This window comes from Trifolium pratense, linkage group LG7 (assembly GCF_020283565.1).
Source record: "Trifolium pratense cultivar HEN17-A07 linkage group LG7, ARS_RC_1.1, whole genome shotgun sequence".
Classification (NCBI taxonomy): Eukaryota; Viridiplantae; Streptophyta; class Magnoliopsida; order Fabales; family Fabaceae; genus Trifolium; species Trifolium pratense.
Genome location: NC_060065.1, coordinates 14,092,883 through 14,111,010, shown reverse-complemented (window position 1 = coordinate 14,111,010; position 18,128 = coordinate 14,092,883). Strand labels below are relative to the sequence as shown.

The following is an 18,128-nucleotide window of genomic DNA, read 5'->3' as shown; positions in this document are numbered from 1 at the left end:
GATATAAAAGAATGCGTAGCACCAGTATCAATAATAGCAGATAAAGGAGTATTATTGATAAAGCAAATACCTCGGATTAAGTTGTCCGCTTCCACATCTCCACCATCCAAAGCAAAGACTTTTCCTCCAGCCACTCTTGGCTTCTTGCAAACATGACTCTTGTGACCCTCTTCCTTGCAATTGAAACAAACAACTGGCTTCTTGCACTCTTCCGTCTTATGATCAATCTTTCCACACTTAAGACACTTATCATCCTTTCTTGGGCATTCAAAGAAACGATGTCCCGGTAAACCACACTTGAAACAATTCCCATTACCTTTTCCTTTTCCACTACTACCACCTTCATCACTCTTCTTTCCTTTCTTATCATAAGGTTTCCCTTTTACATAGTCCTTTCCTTTCTTGTCATTAACCGCCTTTAAGTAGTTAGCCTTGGCTTTCCCATCCTTATCACAAATACGACTCTTGTTCACCAAAGTAGGAAAGTCACGAATCTCATTAAAACCAATCAACTGCTTGATGTCGGGCCTTAGTCCATTTTCAAACTTCACACACTTGTCTTCTTCCGCTTCCACGGTATTATAATGAGGAGCGAAACGACAAAGTTCTTCAAACTTGGCAGCATACTCCGAAACAGACATGTTTCCTTGCTTAAGTTCCATAAATTCCACAACCTTTCGGTTTCTCTCATCAGCTGGAAAATACTTAATCAAAAATTCCCTCTTGAACCTATCCCAAGTGATCACAGCTCCACCTGCTCCCAATCTTTGGCTTGCATTCTTCCACCAATAGTCAGCTTCCTCATGTAAGACATAGCTTCCCAAAGTAACCTTGTGTACATCTTGACACCTCATTGCATTAAAGATTCTCTCAACACCTTCTATCCATTTCAAAGCTCCTTCGGGATCATAGCCTCCATCAAAGATCGGTGGCTTATTGTTCATAAACCTCTGAAGTCTGAGTTCATCCTCCCCACCTCTTCGATGTTCTTGGGCTTCCCTCTCAGCGGTCCTACTAGTGGCATCCTGCGCCATGGCTTTAGCCATCAACTTCATAGCATCGGCAAGTGCCTTTCGACCCATAACCTGTATCATCACCACCCAACAACGGTTAAGAAAGCTAAAAGCATAAACAGTGTTTCCCTAACACGTGTTACACACAGGGTAATCTAAACCTATTTGATCCAATGGATCGACCTTGCTCTGATACCAACTATATAACACCCTAACCCTTACGCGCATACACAAAACAGAGAGTTAGCAAAATACCCAATATAAGTGCAAGTGACTAGATTACTATCCACACTTGAATGAACAAAAGTAAGGCATAAGCATATATATCTCTACACAATTCTATCTAATAAGCATACTCATAACAATATGGCATAACGAATTAGATAACAAATATACACATAATTATCAAAGGAACACTTATGTTAATTCAATGACAATTACCAAGTATCAAGTATAATAAATACATAATCCCTAATGCACACTAATGTCGAATAGAGATGTAATGTCTCCTAATGCATATCTAATGCATGTGGTACCGATTCTTTTGGATAAACTTATATCCTCCTCTGCATCTCTCTTTTGCTTACCAAAGCGGTTATGCATTTGACCAATTACATTGGATTTCCAACCTTACCAAAGGCCAATCATACAACATGAGTGCATGGAATGTTCACATAGCAATTATATGATATTTACATCTACACATATACCAATATGTATGTACACTATCAATCATAATTACCATTCCAATTAATTATCAACTTCACAATCAACTAGCAAGTCATATTATGATTCAATCACAAACATCATTATCACACATAATGCATTTATTCCATCAATCAACTATCCAAATATCATTGAAAAGAATACTAACATATATTCATAACTATTCAATCATTTGAATACATAAAACTCATTTTAATTTCAAATCATGCTTCTAACACAAGCAATTATTAACAATCAAGCATTATCTAGGAAAACTAACTTCGGATTCGGAATCTACACGAAAAACTGTGAAAATTAAGTTCCGGGTGAATAAACCATCAAAAGTCAACATCCAGTCAACGGTCAACGCAGTCTGGTCAACAGTCAAAGGGTCAACAGTCAAACTGTCAAACAACCAGTTGCGTCGCTCATAGCGTCGACTAATATTCGACGCAAAGACCTGTATTTGCAGATCTTCATAAAAACGAGTTTTGAACCAAAAGTGCTTATTTTCATCAAAATCACTTATTTGAACTTAGGAAAAGCACATACATATAATACCCAACATATAAACAACTTAAACATAAGTTAAAAGCACAAAATCATCAAGATTAATTACTTATCTCCAAGTTATTAGATTTTATCATAAATCTTCAAAATCCACTATTTTTACAAAGCTTAAGCAATCAATCAAAAGCAATAACATCATATATGCATTAACAAGGAATATAAACACATTCCCAATTTCCAATTCCCACAACCCTAAGAGATGAAAGAGTTTGGGTATGGAGGAGAAAAGTTCTCCTCCCCTCTTTATAAATCATCTCTAAAAATGAATAAATTACCACTCTCATACCTTGTCAAAGTTGAAACCTTTAGTCCTTCTTCTTCAATTCCTCAAGTTCTTCCTCTTCTCTCAAGCTTTTCTCCAACTTCTCTCTAAAACATTATTTTTCTTCTACTTTCTCTTTCTACCTCCCTTTTCTCTATTTTTGGTTTTGTGACCAACTCTCATACTACTCTATTCTTTCTAACCTAATTTTTCTACACAATTACTATTTTCTCCTCTATTCTACTCATAACATGTTTATTTTAAATTCTATGCCCAATAACATCTAAAGTCTATTAATTCTCATAATTAACTAATTATCTCTCTTATAATTAATTTAACTCTCCGCATCTAGTTAATAATCTATTAATGACTAAAATACTCTTAATCACACAAAAACACAATTAATCACATAATGACTACAACAAAATAATAATAATAAATATTATTAATTCTAAAAACGGTCGTTACAGGTAAAACCCTAGGAATTTTCCCGCTTTGATCCCGAATGTGCATTTTTCCGGGTTGAGTCTTATGATGTATTTTCGTACTTTGTTGAACACAGCATTGAGGTGGGTCTCGTGCTTAGCTTCTACGACGGATTTGACGATAATGTCGTCTATGTATACTTCTAGCATGTCCCCTATTTCCTCTTTGAAAATTTTGTTCATCATCCTTTGTATACCTTGTTTGAGTCTGATGTTGTGCTGGATGTCTCAACATCCTTGGCCCAACCTGGTCAACATGATGAAATCATTCAAGAAAACCCTCACATAGAGGTTGAGTAGTCAACCTATGATAATGAAACTCTCAAAGTAAGATGGTAACTGATGAGTGTGAGGAGGAGGTTTCTGATGATGATGGTGTGAACTCTCAGTCTGGTGATGATGGGAAGATTGTATCAGATAATGAAAATCAGAATCTATCCGGTGAAAAAGATGAGTCTGCTAATAAAGAAGTGGTGGATTTGGATGGACGGTTGAATATGATGAAATGCCATTAGCAAGAAGATTGGGACCACGCATAGCCAAGAGGTTGAGGAACTTGAAAGGGAAGGTTGTGATGTTTGATAGCAAGCCTCCCAAGGCATCCAAGAAAAGTATTGTTGCTGGTCCAACAAGGGGCTAGAGCAAAGTTAAGGCTCTTGTTACCCAGAAAAAGTCCTTCAAAAGAAGGAAGCACCCACTAGTGACTCAGAGTATGATGTCGATCCAGATGTTCAAGAAATCATGCCCTATGCATAGAAGAAAACTGCTGGTAAGAAGATTCCCTCAAATGTCTCTGAGGCTCCTATGGACAATGTGTCTTTCCATTCTATACAAAGTGTGCAGAAGTGAAAATTTGTGTACCAAAGAAGACTAGCATTGGAACGAGAGCTTGGTAAGGATGCTCTTGAATGCAAGGAGGTTGTGGACCTTATTGAAGATGCTGGTTTATTGAAGACTATTTGGGGCTTGGGAGATTGTTATGAGAAGTTGGTCAAGGAATTTGTGGTGAACATTCCTAGTGACTATGACAATAAACTAAGCAAGGAGTTCAAGAAATTGTTTGTCAAATGCAAGTGTGTATAATTTTTTCTTGCTGTGATCAACAAATTTCTGGGCAGAAGTGAAGAAACTTAGGTTGCGATTGAAGTAATTGACAATGAGATCTACAAAGAGATCACTGCCAAGATAGTTAAGTAGTGGCCAATGAAGGGTAAGTTGTCTGCTAGGAAGCTAAGTGTCAAGTATGCTGTGTTGCATATAATTGGTGCTGCAAATTGGGTTCATATAAATCACACTTCAACCATTTCTACAGGTTTAGGTAGATTTATTTGAACTAAGATTAAATTTGATTTTGGGTCATATGTGTTTGAGCAAACCATGAAGCATGCCAACTCTCTTGCTGTGAAGATGCCCATTGCATTTCCCACTTTGATTTGTGGTGTAATTCTTAGTCAGCACCCTGATATTTTGGTCAGCTCTGATGTTGCATGTAAGAGGAAATCTCTTCTCTCTCTCTCTCTCTCTCTCTCTCTCTCTCTCTCCCTCTCGCTCTCTCTCTCTCTCTCTCTCTCTCTCTATATATATATATATATATATATATATATATATATATATGCACTATAAGTTGTTTGCATAAACACATGTCCCATACATTGTTGTGACATCTTGTAAGGAAGCTGGCAACTCAACCTCAAGGAAAAAAAAATCATTGCTAAGCTAAAGGATACCTGCAAAGCTTTAAGATAAACCATCAAGTCTTGTACTGTGAAGAAAACCAGATTTGAGAGCCTGATCAAAGCCTTGTCTGAGGAGGATGCTGATGGAAACTTGGACGGTGATGAGGAAGAGGGAAATGAAGTTGAAGTGAATGCTACTATAGGTGGTGATAATATGAGGATACAGAAGGCAGTGTTCACATCTAATGTGCCTATTTTTTCTTCTCTTATTTGCTTCTGTATCTCCTTTCATTTGTGGGTCTTGCCCTGGATATTTGTGCAATTAGTGTGCCTATTGGTCTATAATAGCATAGTACTCCTGACAATATTTTGCTGCTTATGTTTTCTGTTTTTTATGCTCCTAATGAATGCATGAAGACTATAATTTTGTCTAAGTTATGACTAAAAAGGGGGAGTAGTAGTAGTGTATGAGTGATTTGTATATGCTTATTGAGTAGTAGTTCAGGGGGAGAAATATTTTTTTTATCTGCTATTAAGGGGGAGTGGTAGAATTAACTAGCCTAATGATAACATGTTGAAATATTGCTATTTTATGTGCTTGATGTATGGATGCATGTGGGTGTGTTGTGTTTGTGATATATTGATGTCATATATGATGTATAGATATCCTAACTGTGAGAATTTATTTTTCTCTGAAGTTCTCTATGAGAGTTTATTTCTCCCTGAATTGTTCTATTGTGAGAATTTATTTCTCTCTGATGAAGTGTTATGTGAGGTTGAGAGTGTCCAATTCCGCTCTTGCATGCCTCTGTTGATTTTTGGTGAAGTTTTGTTTTTACTTGTGTGAAGTTTCTACTTTCTTTCAAGATGTGTGTTTATGTTAAAATGAAAGAAGATATGTTTTGTATCTCTCCTGCTCTTATTAGTTAGTCAAAGATTGTTTTAGCCAAAATTTGCCAAAATGGGAGATTGTTGGGTTTTTGTATTGGGCATATTTTGTTAAAACAATGTTCTAGCAAGATGTTGGATGGACAAATGACTTACAAAACTAAATAACAATCTTTCTCCTCTCAGCCACCAGAGGCATCTTACAACCCTAATTCTTCTTTTTTCTTGGTTCATCAATTGGAGAGAGGTGATTTATGATCAATTTTGATCCGGAATCACCCCTCTTGATTTTTTTTTAATTTTTTTTTCAATTCAATAAGTGATTTACACATAATGTTAGGTTTCATTTGAGGTTTCCTTTGTGATTTCTTCGTTTGTCCCGCCTTAGTGTGGAGTTGTTTGTTATCCCGTCTTTGTACGGTGTTTGTTTTGTTTAAATTTGCAGATTTGTTTCAATCCAAATTCAGAGCAGAATCAATGATTTTAGAGTTGTCAACGTTGCAGATCCGGAGGCATGACTATTCCAGACACCTGGAGTTTATTATATCAATTGTAAGCTTTGTCATATTTGTAGACATTGAGCAGTTTTATGTTATTAACTCGGATGCTGTAAGCTTGTTCGCAGATTCATCCTTTTTAGTTTTTAGCGAATTTGAATATGTAATGATTTCGATTGATGTATTCTGCCGATTTGAAAGAATGAATATCGTTTTTTGTCAAAAAATAAAATCAAGACGTTGGACCAGATCTCTTGACATGATGTGAGTACGACATCGTAGAGTTCTTTATTTCGCGTTCTTGGAAGATTTGTCTAAAGCGTGAAGTCGCTGAAGATTTGATTGAAGAATATATTCACGTAGCTTATGCTTCAAGAAGCATGTGTTTCTAGAACCTACAGAAGTCGATTTATGCCTTGCGTGTTTCTTAAGAATGTCAAAACATTTAAGGAAACAATATATTTGGTTTTAGAATATTGTGCTGAATATTCCATGGATCAACTGTTTTGTTTAGCCCGATTGTTCATCAAGCCAATGCATTTCTCAGGCTATATAAAGGAAGACTCAAAACCTTAATTATTCGATGAAGCCGTCATTGAGAAAATAGCCCTTAGGGTTTTAGTCTGTCCATTGTTGTTTGAGCCACTCTTGTATACTCATGCTAGAGCTGGACTGATAGTTGAGTTATAATTGTGAACTGCTCTCAAGCTTTTAAGCAAGGTTTTGTTTATTGGAGTGTGTTTCCTCTTGTTTATTATCTTTGGAATCACAGGTTGTGTGATTGAGGGGAAGTGAGTGAGGTCTCATATCTAGGAGCTCTTAGATAGAAATATCACGGGTAGTGATTATGTGCGAAGGCGGTAAACCAGAGGTTGTTTACATAGGACTTAAAACTAATAATATTATAGTGATTTTTCTTCCTGACTTGGATGCCCCTTGAGTAGGCGACGTTGCACCGAACTGGATTAACAAATACCTTATGTTATTTACTTCCTGCAGTTTACTTTGAAGTTGTTTATTTTTTTGTGTTGTTACAATCTCTTGACCTTGCTCTCGACATTCTGGTTTCCTGACATCGTATATGCCATCTGTTCACTACTTGCCAAAATTTCAAAGAATATTTAGAAAATATATTTGGAGAATTGTTTATAGGTGAGAACTGAGAAGGTTGATTATCAAGTGATCAATTAACTTTCTCAATATTAGCGGATATGAGACGCAATTGAAAATGTGAACCAAAAATTCAAATAAATCACTTGAAATAAATTATTATTATTATTATTATTATTATTATTATTATTATTGTTATTATTATTTTGTTAGGTAGCCTAGTTACTAGAAATTCCACCTTAAAATAGATAAATGAAATGTTCAGAGTTCAAAAGTAGATAAGTGAGATGACTGAAGTCTGAATCCGTTCTAAGACATTATTGATTTAAACTTGGCAAAATTACACTACAGGCCATTTATCTTATTTTTTTGTAACAATTTGGTCCTTTATCTTTTTTTTGTAACAATTTGATCCTTTATTTTTTTTTGTAACACTTTGGTCCGTATCTTATTTATTTATAAAAAATAAAGGACCAAACTGTTACAAGAAAAGGGACCAAAGTGTTACAAATAAAAAAAATAAAGGACTAAAGTGTTACAAATAAAAGATCAAGGACCAAAGTGTTACAAAAAAAGATAAAGGATCAAAGTGTTACAAAAAAAATAAGATAAATGACTTGTAGTAGTGTAATTTTGCCTTTAAACTTTATTGCAATATAACAAGGCTTAATTAGTAAAATGATCCCTTAAAGATATTTTTGGTTTCAGATTGGTTCCTTAAAGAAAAAAAAGGTCCAAATAGGTCCCTTAAAAAAAAAATCCGAATAGGTCCCTTAAAGACATCTCCGTTAAGCCATATAACAAAATACTCCAGGATACACAAAAAACTCAAGAAATTGTTGGGTTTGAAAACAATTGACGCGTAAAAAAAAAAAAAAACAAGAAAGAGGTCAAAATTGGTTAGTCCTTGCCACATCAAATTAAAAACCACATGGCACATTAGTATTGGTTGGTCGACGTAAATATTTCCTCCATCCTTTCTCCTATTTGAATCCGAAGCTCAATTTGTTAGATCCAGTTCTTACCGCAGCAGCGCAACCAAATCTCTCAGAAAATCTCAATCCCTGTTATCAGTATTTTCCATTTTTATTCTCAATCTGTCGATCGCAGATCTTTCACAAATCGGTAAATCTCTTTCTCTTCGATTCCTTCATTTCACATGATTCTCAGATAATCGTTTTGTCAATCTATCAGATTATTTCGATCTCCATTTTGTCTTCTGTTATTCGTTTTATACCTTTTTGCATGATTGCATGTGCATTAACGCTGTAAAATTCAGGTCTACTTTGTCTCTTTGATCAACATGATTGTTTATCTGTGGCGTGTGTTTAGGGTTTTTAATTCATGTGCATGATAGGATTTATGTTCTTTTTTTTGTTTGTTTGTGGATCTAGCTTGATAGAGGTGGATTTTGTTTCGCATGATTTTTATCTTCGGTTTCTTGATAAATGTGATTGTTCTAAACCACAGATAAGGGTTTTTAATTATGTGTATATATATATATATATATATATATATATATATATATATATATATATATATATATATATATATATATATATATATGTATAATTGAATAATTGAATGTTGTTCATATTAAATTATGAGCATAGCGCCATTTGTTATAAAAAAAAATCCATGGGAATGCAATGAGTTCCTTGTAGAGATGACAATCTTTGAATTTAGGAATTTTTTAGTACCTGAAGATTTTGCTTGCTAATGGCGGTGATTTAGACATTGTCATTGTTTTCCTCTGTTTGATTGAATGTTTGAACTCAAAATAATTCATGAAGCCTGCATGTTTCAAGTTTATATTATGCAAATCTTGTTTAGTTTGGTTATTTCTCATGCAACACTATGGGAATTAGTCCAAGCATCATTTGTTTTCTCTTCGTTTAACAAAGAAAATGGAAAGAACTAAGTGACAAATTACAATTTCATATCTATGTTTTTCATTTCCTGTTTTCTATTCCTTATGAATTGTCATTTCAATGCTGAGTTGTTCTTTTATTATATTAGTTTTTCATGATCTCACCTGTGTATCTATTTGCATTGTTAATTTCTGATGCAGGTTAAATTAGTGTAATCTGATAAGATGGGAGGTGGATTTAGAGTGCTTCACTTAGTTAGACCTTTTCTATCATTCCTTCCTGAAGTTCAGACTGCTGACAGGAAAGTGCCATTTAGAGAGAAGGTCATCTATACTGTGATCTCTCTGTTCATTTTTTTGGTTTGTAGTCAGCTCCCTCTGTATGGAATACACTCAACAACAGGTGCAGATCCATTCTATTGGATGCGTGTCATCCTAGCTTCAAACCGAGGAACTGTTATGGAGCTTGGAATCACCCCCATCGTGACTTCTGGACTGGTAATGCAACTTTTGGCTGGGTCAAAGATCATTGAAGTGGACAACAATGTACGGGAGGATCGTGCTCTCTTGTAAGTATTCTATTTGTTGCCTATGTTATTTTCTCTCTTAATACTTATGGTATTTTCCACGTTTTTTATGGCACAATTTTTTGGTGGCTCTGAATTTTTTATAAATGCTTCTAATGGTTTGTGAAATTCATTTATCATGTAGTCAGCGTTATGCCTTATAGTAGTCAATTCCTCACCAATTTTGCATATTTCCTTTTGTGTTTTGTACTGCATATGGTGGAAAATTTTGCTTGATCTCATCCACATTGACTAATGAGATAAATTTCTCGATGCTTCCAGAAATGGTGCACAAAAGCTACTTGGCATCTTGATAGCTGTTGGAGAGGCTGTTGCCTATGTTCTTTCCGGGATGTATGGTAGTGTGGGCCAACTTGGAGTGGGAAATGCCATCCTTATCATCCTCCAGCTCTTTTTTGCGGGTATCATTGTCATCTGTTTAGATGAGCTCCTTCAAAAAGGTTATGGTTTGGGATCTGGAATTTCTCTATTCATTGCCACTAACATCTGGTAAATTTTGTGGTCCCTTTTTTCCTTCAGTATATTAATTTTTTATTTTGTTTTTATGGATTGTGCTATTGCAACTAGTAAAAAAAATGTCCTTTTATAATAAATAAACTGAGGAGGAATTCTCTCATTTTTATACAGTGAAAACATTATATGGAAAGCTTTTAGTCCTACAACCATTAATAGTGGTCGGGGAGCTGAGTTTGAGGGTGCTGTTATCGCTCTATTCCATTTGTTGATAACTAGAACGGACAAGGTCCGTGCCCTTCGGGAGGCATTTTACCGGCAGAATCTTCCCAATGTCACAAATCTACTGGCTACTGTCTTGATCTTCCTAATTGTGATATACTTCCAAGGTTTCCGTGTGGTTTTGCCTGTACGGTCAAAGAATGCTCGTGGACAACAGGGTTCATATCCAATCAAACTGTTCTACACCTCCAACATGCCCATTATTCTTCAGTCTGCCCTTGTTTCCAATCTCTACTTCATTTCCCAGGTAATGGAGTTTTATTATGGTATGTTGCAAATTTGAGTAAATATTGTTGTACTGTTTTAACAATATGATTTTACTGCATTCTCACAGCTGCTACACAGAAAGTACAGTGGAAACTTCATTGTGAATCTGTTGGGCAAATGGAAGGAATCTGAATATGGAGGTGGTCACTCTATTCCCGTTGGCGGCATTGCTTACTACATTACTGCACCGTCCAGGTAATAGAGGTTTTTCCATTCATATGGTTTTATAATTATAAACTTATTAAATTAAATTCACTGCCTAGTTTGTTATAAAACTTCAATTAGTTATATACTAATGTTAGTTATTGTCTTAACTCTAATCCGTCATTTTGAACTATTATATCTTACAGCTTAGCTGATATGGCAGCCAATCCTTTCCATGCATTGTTCTACCTTGTGTTTATGTTGTCCGCCTGTGCATTGTTCTCTAAAACTTGGATTGAAGTCTCTGGTTCATCTGCTAGAGATGTTGCCAAGCAGTTGAAGGTATGTATTTGACATGCTTTTATTTGTGTAAAATTAAGTTTTGGTCTATACTTATACTAGTACTTTGGTATATAATCATAACACTATAACAAGCCTTGTTTTCTCAGCACATGTTCATAAGAAAATGTTCATTTGCAAGATAAGCAGCATGACTGATTTATGAATTTTTGAGGAGCTGAAAGTCTTTTTCCCCAATTGTTTTATTTAGACTTTGCCTCTACTTACAACACTTCTGATTTATAAGCAATGCCGTGTCTGAAATTTTTATCATGATAGCAACTCTACTAGTATTTTTGATTATGTAAATTGGTCTTTGTAGTGAAGTCTGCTAATGAACTTGATTGGTTTTGTTGCTTTCTAAAATTTCTGCTGTGATAACAATCATTTTTCAACTTGCAGGAACAACAAATGGTAATGCCAGGCCATCGGGAATCAAACTTGCAGAAAGAGCTGAACCGATACATTCCCACTGCTGCAGCATTCGGAGGAATGTGTATTGGTGCCTTGACAGTATTGGCAGATTTCATGGGGGCAATTGGTTCTGGGACCGGAATATTACTTGCAGTAACAATCATCTATCAGTACTTTGAGACATTTGAGAAGGAGAGAGCCAGCGAACTTGGTTTCTTTGGTTTCTAAGCTCCGCTCAGTCATCACTGTTGGTGACGCATCCAGGTTATCCTGCACCCACAGTTTTGGGGTATTGAGGAAAGGTTGTAGGTCCTTTTAACACACTAAAGGAAGAACGTAGATTAGCTCGTTAATCACTTTTTTCTCAAGTGAGGAAGTACCAAGTAGTATATCATTGTAAACGTTTTTGCATTTTCTCTGAAAATATTTGTGTTAATTTAATATTTCAAAGTTAGACACCAGTAAACGAGTACTTTTAGAAGTTAATTGGTTTTGTTATTTACTTATTTATTGCGTTCCTATTTCTTTCAAGAGGCGTGTTATTTTTGTGGGCTCGGATAGATGAGCCTTAGTCTTGTGTGGTGGCAAATGCCAAATCATTTTTGACAATTTCTTTTGGCACTGTATCGGTTTTCTTACGGGTCCTACAATGGATTTGTATCATCTCCTTCACTCTCCTCTCCATCTCTCTCAATCCTCTCTATCTCTCTTTTAATCTCACTCTCTCTCATTATTATTTTAAAATTTTTTATTGAAGAGAGAGATTGAAATTAAGAGACAAATAGAGAGGATTGAGAGAGATGGAGAGGAGAGCGAAGGAGAGGATCCAATCACCTCATACTCCTGTCTTGACATCCGGACAACATCCGTTACATGAGTGGCAGGTGAGTAAAAATTTCCAAACGTTTTGACGATTTAAGATCCCAAGACGTTTAATAATAGTACATTGCAACTCATCATGGATATTATAACATTTGAAATAAATATTTTTACATTGCGATTCATTACATTCAATGATGAATATTTTTTATTCTGTTTCATTCATGCAATGCAACCACTCAACCTTGCAAGCATTGAAGCCATTTCTTTTATTCTTTCCTTGGGGAAGTTGTCACAACAAACTTGCAGTTTCATGAAACTTCCAATGGAGATATGCATATTTTGCACAACTCCTCCAAAGACTCTAAAGGGAGGTGAAAGATGCAATTTTGTGAAGAAGAGCAATGTGGTTAGTGAAGAATGTGAGAGAGAAAAAAAAAATGAAAATTTTGGAACTAAGTTCCAAAATCGTTCAATTTCAGATTCTACAATTCAAAACACCCTTAGGGGTAATTTGGTCAGAGTGGGGGATATCATACTCTCCGCCCCCATGGATATCCATTTACATCCCTACGTACAGCGAGTTTACTAGTTAAATCGAATGTAAACTCGTTTTTTTTATAAAATGGTGAGAAAAAAAAACAAGTTTAAAAATGGAATGTAAACTCTTTTTTTTGTAAAATGGTGGAAAAAAAAACAAGTTTAACCGAGTTAACTCGGTCTAAAAACACTAAAATCATGTAAACTCCCGGAAAAATTGAACAATTTGAATTGTAGAATGGATATCCATGGGGGCTGATAGTATGATATCCGTGTCCGCCTCGTTGGACAAATATAATATTTGTATCCGCTCCATATCCGTGCTAGTATCCACCAAGCAGGTAATCCACGAGTTTTTAGATATCCGCAAATATTAACAGATATATGTGGATGACAATTTTTTTTTTTTTTTTTCTAATTACCTAAAATTTCTTTAAAGATGTAAAAAAAAATATTAACATATAATAATATTCATATATTTCACTTTCAATTTAACAACAAAGTCACCACATTCATTCGTTCAAAAAAAAAAAAGTCACCACGTTCATTTTCATTCTTTTTACCAAAAAATACTAATATACATACATTTCTAACTAAAATAAAGTTCATCACAAAGTTATGTGGAATCAAAGTTATGTGGAATATAATAATCTCTTTTATATTTAATAACTAAAGATATTTAGGTAATTTTCTTATTTATTAACAGATACGGATATCTTCGGGCACAGATACCATTAAATCTACATTTGTATCCATTAAGTAACATATAGTCGAAATACCCATTTATTTCATCCGCGGATATCCATTAATTTATCCGCTCCGTGTCCGTGGCGGATTTTATCCGCGGGTACGGATATTTTTGCCATGTACTCGTTAAAACTCAATTTTAACAACAATGAGTACAAATACGCAGAAGAAATCATTTTATTAAGAGCATATATAGTGATAATCAACTATAGCATAAATGATTGGGAAATGGATAAAAAAATCGTGAAGAGATGCAGGACGTCCAGGTTGGAGAAAAGGAAAATATAAATATATCTTTCTAATAATGGTTTGTAAGTTGTATGGCAAGGACGCAAAAAAAAGGGAGTTCAGAAGCTAATATAATAAAAACTTCGATTATACAAAGGCATCAAATTGAGCAAATGATTTATTTACTATTATAATGTAATGAATCAGCTGACATGTATGTAAATACTGGGAAACCAATTGGAATCCGGAGTCCAAACTATAACATTCCATCAATAGGTCATATCTAGTATTCAGAATTTGCCTCAATTTGCTCTTCAAGTTGGCATATACAATTTCTCTGTCAGTCAAAGTCATGCATGTTTTAATCACATCAAAGATCATACCTGAAACAAAGCCTTAGCAACTGAACCACATACTTGATTCCCACCAGCCATGAAACTGTCGTCATCTGAACCTATTGACTGCGGGCTTGACCACTTTTTCCCTGTCATTGGTGTCTCACATACAGTGTCATAAGATGCCCTTGATCGGTCTTTCCTTTTTGGAATCTTCCAAAGGTGATCTGTCTTGGATTTCATACCCTTCTGTTTTGGATTCCAAACTCGCAAAGCAGGCATCCGACTTTTTATGTATGAAAATCTATGTGCCCTCTCTCTCCTCTCCACAGCTTCAGTTAGCTTTTTATCATGACCCCCATCTACATTCCTTTGGAATTTTCCTTTGACAATCTTCTGCAAATGAAAAACCTCATTTTCTGCCGAAAAAGGTCCATTACAGACATCATTTTCACCCATCTCATCTCCATATGCTTTTAGATTCAAGGATTTGCTGCTGTCCTCACTGTTAAATAAACAATCCGGGGCTTCATCCTCATTTGCAAACAGGAGCAGGTCCATTTTGTTGTAGATTTTATGAACAATGTCTTCTAGGGTGTGAGAATACCTGAAATTTGGCAGATTTAACAAACATAAGCATGCATGCTTTCTTTACTTTATGCAGTTATCAACTAAAGTTCACTGTTTCCATGTAAGAAGAGAAACAAACAAAAAGAAACTCATCAAAACTCTAGTACATAGCAAAAAACAAGAAGCAAGCACTAAAAATGTCATATGTTGGCATAATTGCAGCAAAATGAAAATAAACTGAGTTATTGTCTGCTCACCAAACAGAAACTAAGAATTCCCGAAATCTCCACAGTTCATATGCTAAAGCAAAATATAAGTTTTCAGAGGAATTATCAGTGAACATATAAAACATCTCAATTGAGTTATATAAGTGTTTACCTGCTTTGTATGATCTTTGCCACATAATTTTCAAGGTTCCAATCACCAAAAAACCCCCCTTCCATGTGGCACTGAATGTTCTCTAAGAGTAGGCATATTTGTTTGACAAACTTCTGTTTACTGGAATCTTCGATTCCGCGTCCAACCTCTGATTGTAAAATTTCCATTCGAAATAAAATCTGCAGTTCATATCTAATTCTCACTTAAGGAAAAACATGAAACAAAATTTCACAAATCTTTCAATTGATTAGAACTAGGAAACAAAATATGCATCACAAACCGAAATTAAAGAAAAATCAATAAAAGGATACTCTCTAACCACATGTTCTGTGATTATTGTATTTGTTCCTGCATCAGATTTCTGAGAGGATGAATTTCTGCTTTTATGCTTCACAGCTTTCTCCTTGGGCTCTTTCAACAGTAGTTTTATTAGTTCAGAGCAAACCACACCACCACAACCACTATTATCATTCATAGGAGAATGAATCCGAGGTATTCTTTCGCTATCAACCTTCCGACATAGCCAATATATAGATGAATTCACAAGTCGCTCAGCCAAAGCTCCGAGCTCTATGAAATCAGATTCAATTCCCTGTTGGATCCTGTTGGAAAGATTACTAAAAAATGCTTCAGATGTTTCTGACCTACAACCAGGCACAACATCATCCTGTACCGTGGCAGCCTCGGCGTTAATTCCAGCTGAGTCAGCCACTGGTGGGGTTGGCTGTTCACCATTTTGAGGTAACTCATTCAATTTATTGTCGGTCCCTTCTGCAATTATCTGATTTGGCTTAGAATTTTCTGATAAATTTAGGTCGCAGCAGCTAGATTTCTTCACCTGTTTCATCCAGCATTTCAAAAACTTCAACTTCTTTGACTTGTTACATTCCATTGCATAATAAACCTCATGCAGATCCATCTCAATTTGATTATATATCAAATCACAAAAAGAGCTCCACGTGAGGTTTCGAAGTGTATTTAAATCCATCATCTTCTTTTTCTGCTTACCCTTAATTCCCACAGCACCCTTGAACTGAGAATCCAACAGATCCCGGCTCTTGTCAAATTTGTGATCTGATTCGCCAATACTTGTCCTAGTAGAAGAATCTACATTTGTTGCACCAAAATCAGTAGCCAATGGTGAATCCTCCAAGACAGATAAAAGAGCTGACGAAACAGTAAAAGGCCTAAGAATACCAACACAAGAACCACCGCCTTTGCTATTGTCAACCGACACCAAAGCCCAGCAATCTTCTTTATAAAGATAACTCAACAAGATCTCCCAGACGGGAACAGATTTTCGCCGTCCCTGGCAGCCAAATTCAGTGGCGAGCAATTCAAGAACTCTATCAGCAAAAAACTCATATGAATCTCCTCCCTTCTTAGATTCCCCTAAAACCTCACGCACCAGAACCGAATCAGAGAGACAACCCTTCAAGTTACGAAACACATCACATTTCCGCACAACTGTAACTTTCAATTTTACCATCCCATCTGAACACACATTCCACAACTTCTCTTTCCTTCCACATTTCACATCATCCCCTCTACCGAAAACGCTAAAATCCAAAACTTCAAGATCACAACAGTTGTATTCAATGGGACTCCCATTAACATCCAGGATACTAAGAGTCAACTGAACCTTAACTTCCTTAGAACAACAATGAACAGAAAACAAGGAAACCCCAATTTTGGGATATATCAAACCAAAAGGAACAAGAGCAGAACCAAGCAAAATTGAATCCAAAAAACAAAAACCCCAACCCAATTTCCTAGTCCCAATCTCAAACAAGCTACGTATCTCTCCAACCTCATCATCATCATCATCATCATTATTGCTATTATTAACACCAATCCAACTACAACGAACACCCTTAGAGCCAAACCGGCGACTCACATTACTAAAAAACCCTAAAAACCTGTCGCAGAAAGAACTCTGAATTCGCAACGTATCCTCGTTTGATTCAAAAAAATGGGCGAGGGATTTGAATGAATTAAACAAAGGAGTTAAAAAGAGAATTAAATTAGACGGAACTAGAAGCGAAGTGTGGGAGTCAAATTCAGAACGAGGGTCCTCCTCCCAAGGATAATCGTGGAGAAGCTGAGTTACGGAATCGAGAAAGTGAGAGGCTTTGGGGTTATGTGGGAGAGAGAAATGAGGGAAAGAAGAGAGAATTTGAGAAAGGAGAATGAAAGTAGAAGAAGGGTGATCGAATGAGAAAGAGTGTTTGGGGAGGAAAGGGTGGAGTTTGGAGAAGGAGATGTGAGGTGGGAGAGAAGAGAAGAAGAATTTGAAAGCGAAAAGAGAGGAAGAAAGTGGAGGGAAAGATAATAGGGTTTTGGCAATGGAGAGAATTTTTTTGATATAAGAATTGTTGTTGTTGTTGAGAAGAATGAGTGGGTCGAGATCTATGAGGAGGACGATACGGTGAGTGTGAGAGTAACATGTCATTGGATCTGAGTTTGAAGAAGAAGAACCCATTGTTGTGTTGTTGTTGCCGGAACGAGAACGAAACTGAGTTTCAATACTAGCGAAGGTGGTGGTGGTGATGGTGATGGAGGTTACATGACAAAACGGTGCCGTTTTATTGCTAACTTTTTTGGATGATGATGATGGGAGAAAGAAAGTCTACTACTACTCTCCACTAAACTCCCGCCAAAATTAATTCTCCATTTTTTATTTTTTTTATGCAATTTCTCCATAAATCTTCATCTTTAACTTTATGTATTTATTTTCTTTACAAAAATTATATATAAAAAATTACAAATTTTTTAATTTGAAAATAACGATGGGATTGATTTTAAAAGAAAATGCTAAACTTAACATTTAAAATAGAAATTTTATCTCAAAATACATGTATTCAATGCATCGTCGAAAGTATCAAAAATTGTCTTTTCAATATTAATTTTATTTTTTATTTCCTTTTATGGTATGTTTAACAAGTGTCC

At 35.6% G+C, this 18,128-nt stretch overlaps 2 protein-coding genes and 1 pseudogene across 2 annotated transcripts; 2 read left to right on the top strand and 1 right to left on the bottom strand.

The window, feature by feature from the left end:
* The first annotated feature begins 3,367 nt into the window (after positions 1 to 3,367).
* Positions 3,368 to 6,117, top strand: LOC123895911 (annotated as a pseudogene).
* Positions 6,118 to 8,120: 2,003 nt separating this feature from the next.
* Positions 8,121 to 12,068, top strand: LOC123895659 (protein transport protein Sec61 subunit alpha-like). The gene is made up of 7 exons (XM_045946120.1): positions 8,121 to 8,331; positions 9,278 to 9,645; positions 9,925 to 10,152; positions 10,291 to 10,645; positions 10,733 to 10,860; positions 11,016 to 11,151; positions 11,551 to 12,068. Exons 2-7 carry the CDS (start codon positions 9,302 to 9,304, stop codon positions 11,788 to 11,790), a joined length of 1,431 nt encoding a protein of 476 aa, XP_045802076.1. The 5' UTR covers positions 8,121 to 8,331; positions 9,278 to 9,301; the 3' UTR covers positions 11,791 to 12,068.
* Positions 12,069 to 14,014: 1,946 nt separating this feature from the next.
* On the bottom strand, positions 14,015 to 17,871 carry LOC123895653. The gene is made up of 3 exons (XM_045946114.1): positions 15,491 to 17,871; positions 15,180 to 15,371; positions 14,015 to 14,838 (listed from the first exon to the last, which is right to left on the bottom strand). The coding sequence occupies exons 1-3, from the start codon at positions 17,659 to 17,661 to the stop codon at positions 14,274 to 14,276; spliced, it is 2,928 nt and encodes a 975-aa protein (XP_045802070.1). The 5' UTR covers positions 17,662 to 17,871; the 3' UTR covers positions 14,015 to 14,273.
* Between the last annotated feature and the right edge of the window lie 257 nt (positions 17,872 to 18,128).

Coding starts and splice junctions, on each gene's coding strand:
- LOC123895659 (XM_045946120.1), top strand. CDS start 9,302: ATGGGAGGTGGATTTAGAGTGCTTCACTTAGTTAGACCTTTTCTATCA. Junction 10,861..11,015: donor TACATTACTGCACCGTCCAG/GTAATAGAGGTT, acceptor TATATCTTACAG/CTTAGCTGATATGGCAGCCA. Junction 11,152..11,550: donor ATGTTGCCAAGCAGTTGAAG/GTATGTATTTGA, acceptor TTCAACTTGCAG/GAACAACAAATGGTAATGCC.
- LOC123895653 (XM_045946114.1), bottom strand. CDS start 17,661: ATGGGTTCTTCTTCTTCAAACTCAGATCCAATGACATGTTACTCTCAC. Junction 15,372..15,490: donor ACAGAACATGTGGTTAGAGA/GTATCCTTTTAT, acceptor AGTGAGAATTAG/ATATGAACTGCAGATTTTAT. Junction 14,839..15,179: donor GCAAAGATCATACAAAGCAG/GTAAACACTTAT, acceptor GCCAAATTTCAG/GTATTCTCACACCCTAGAAG.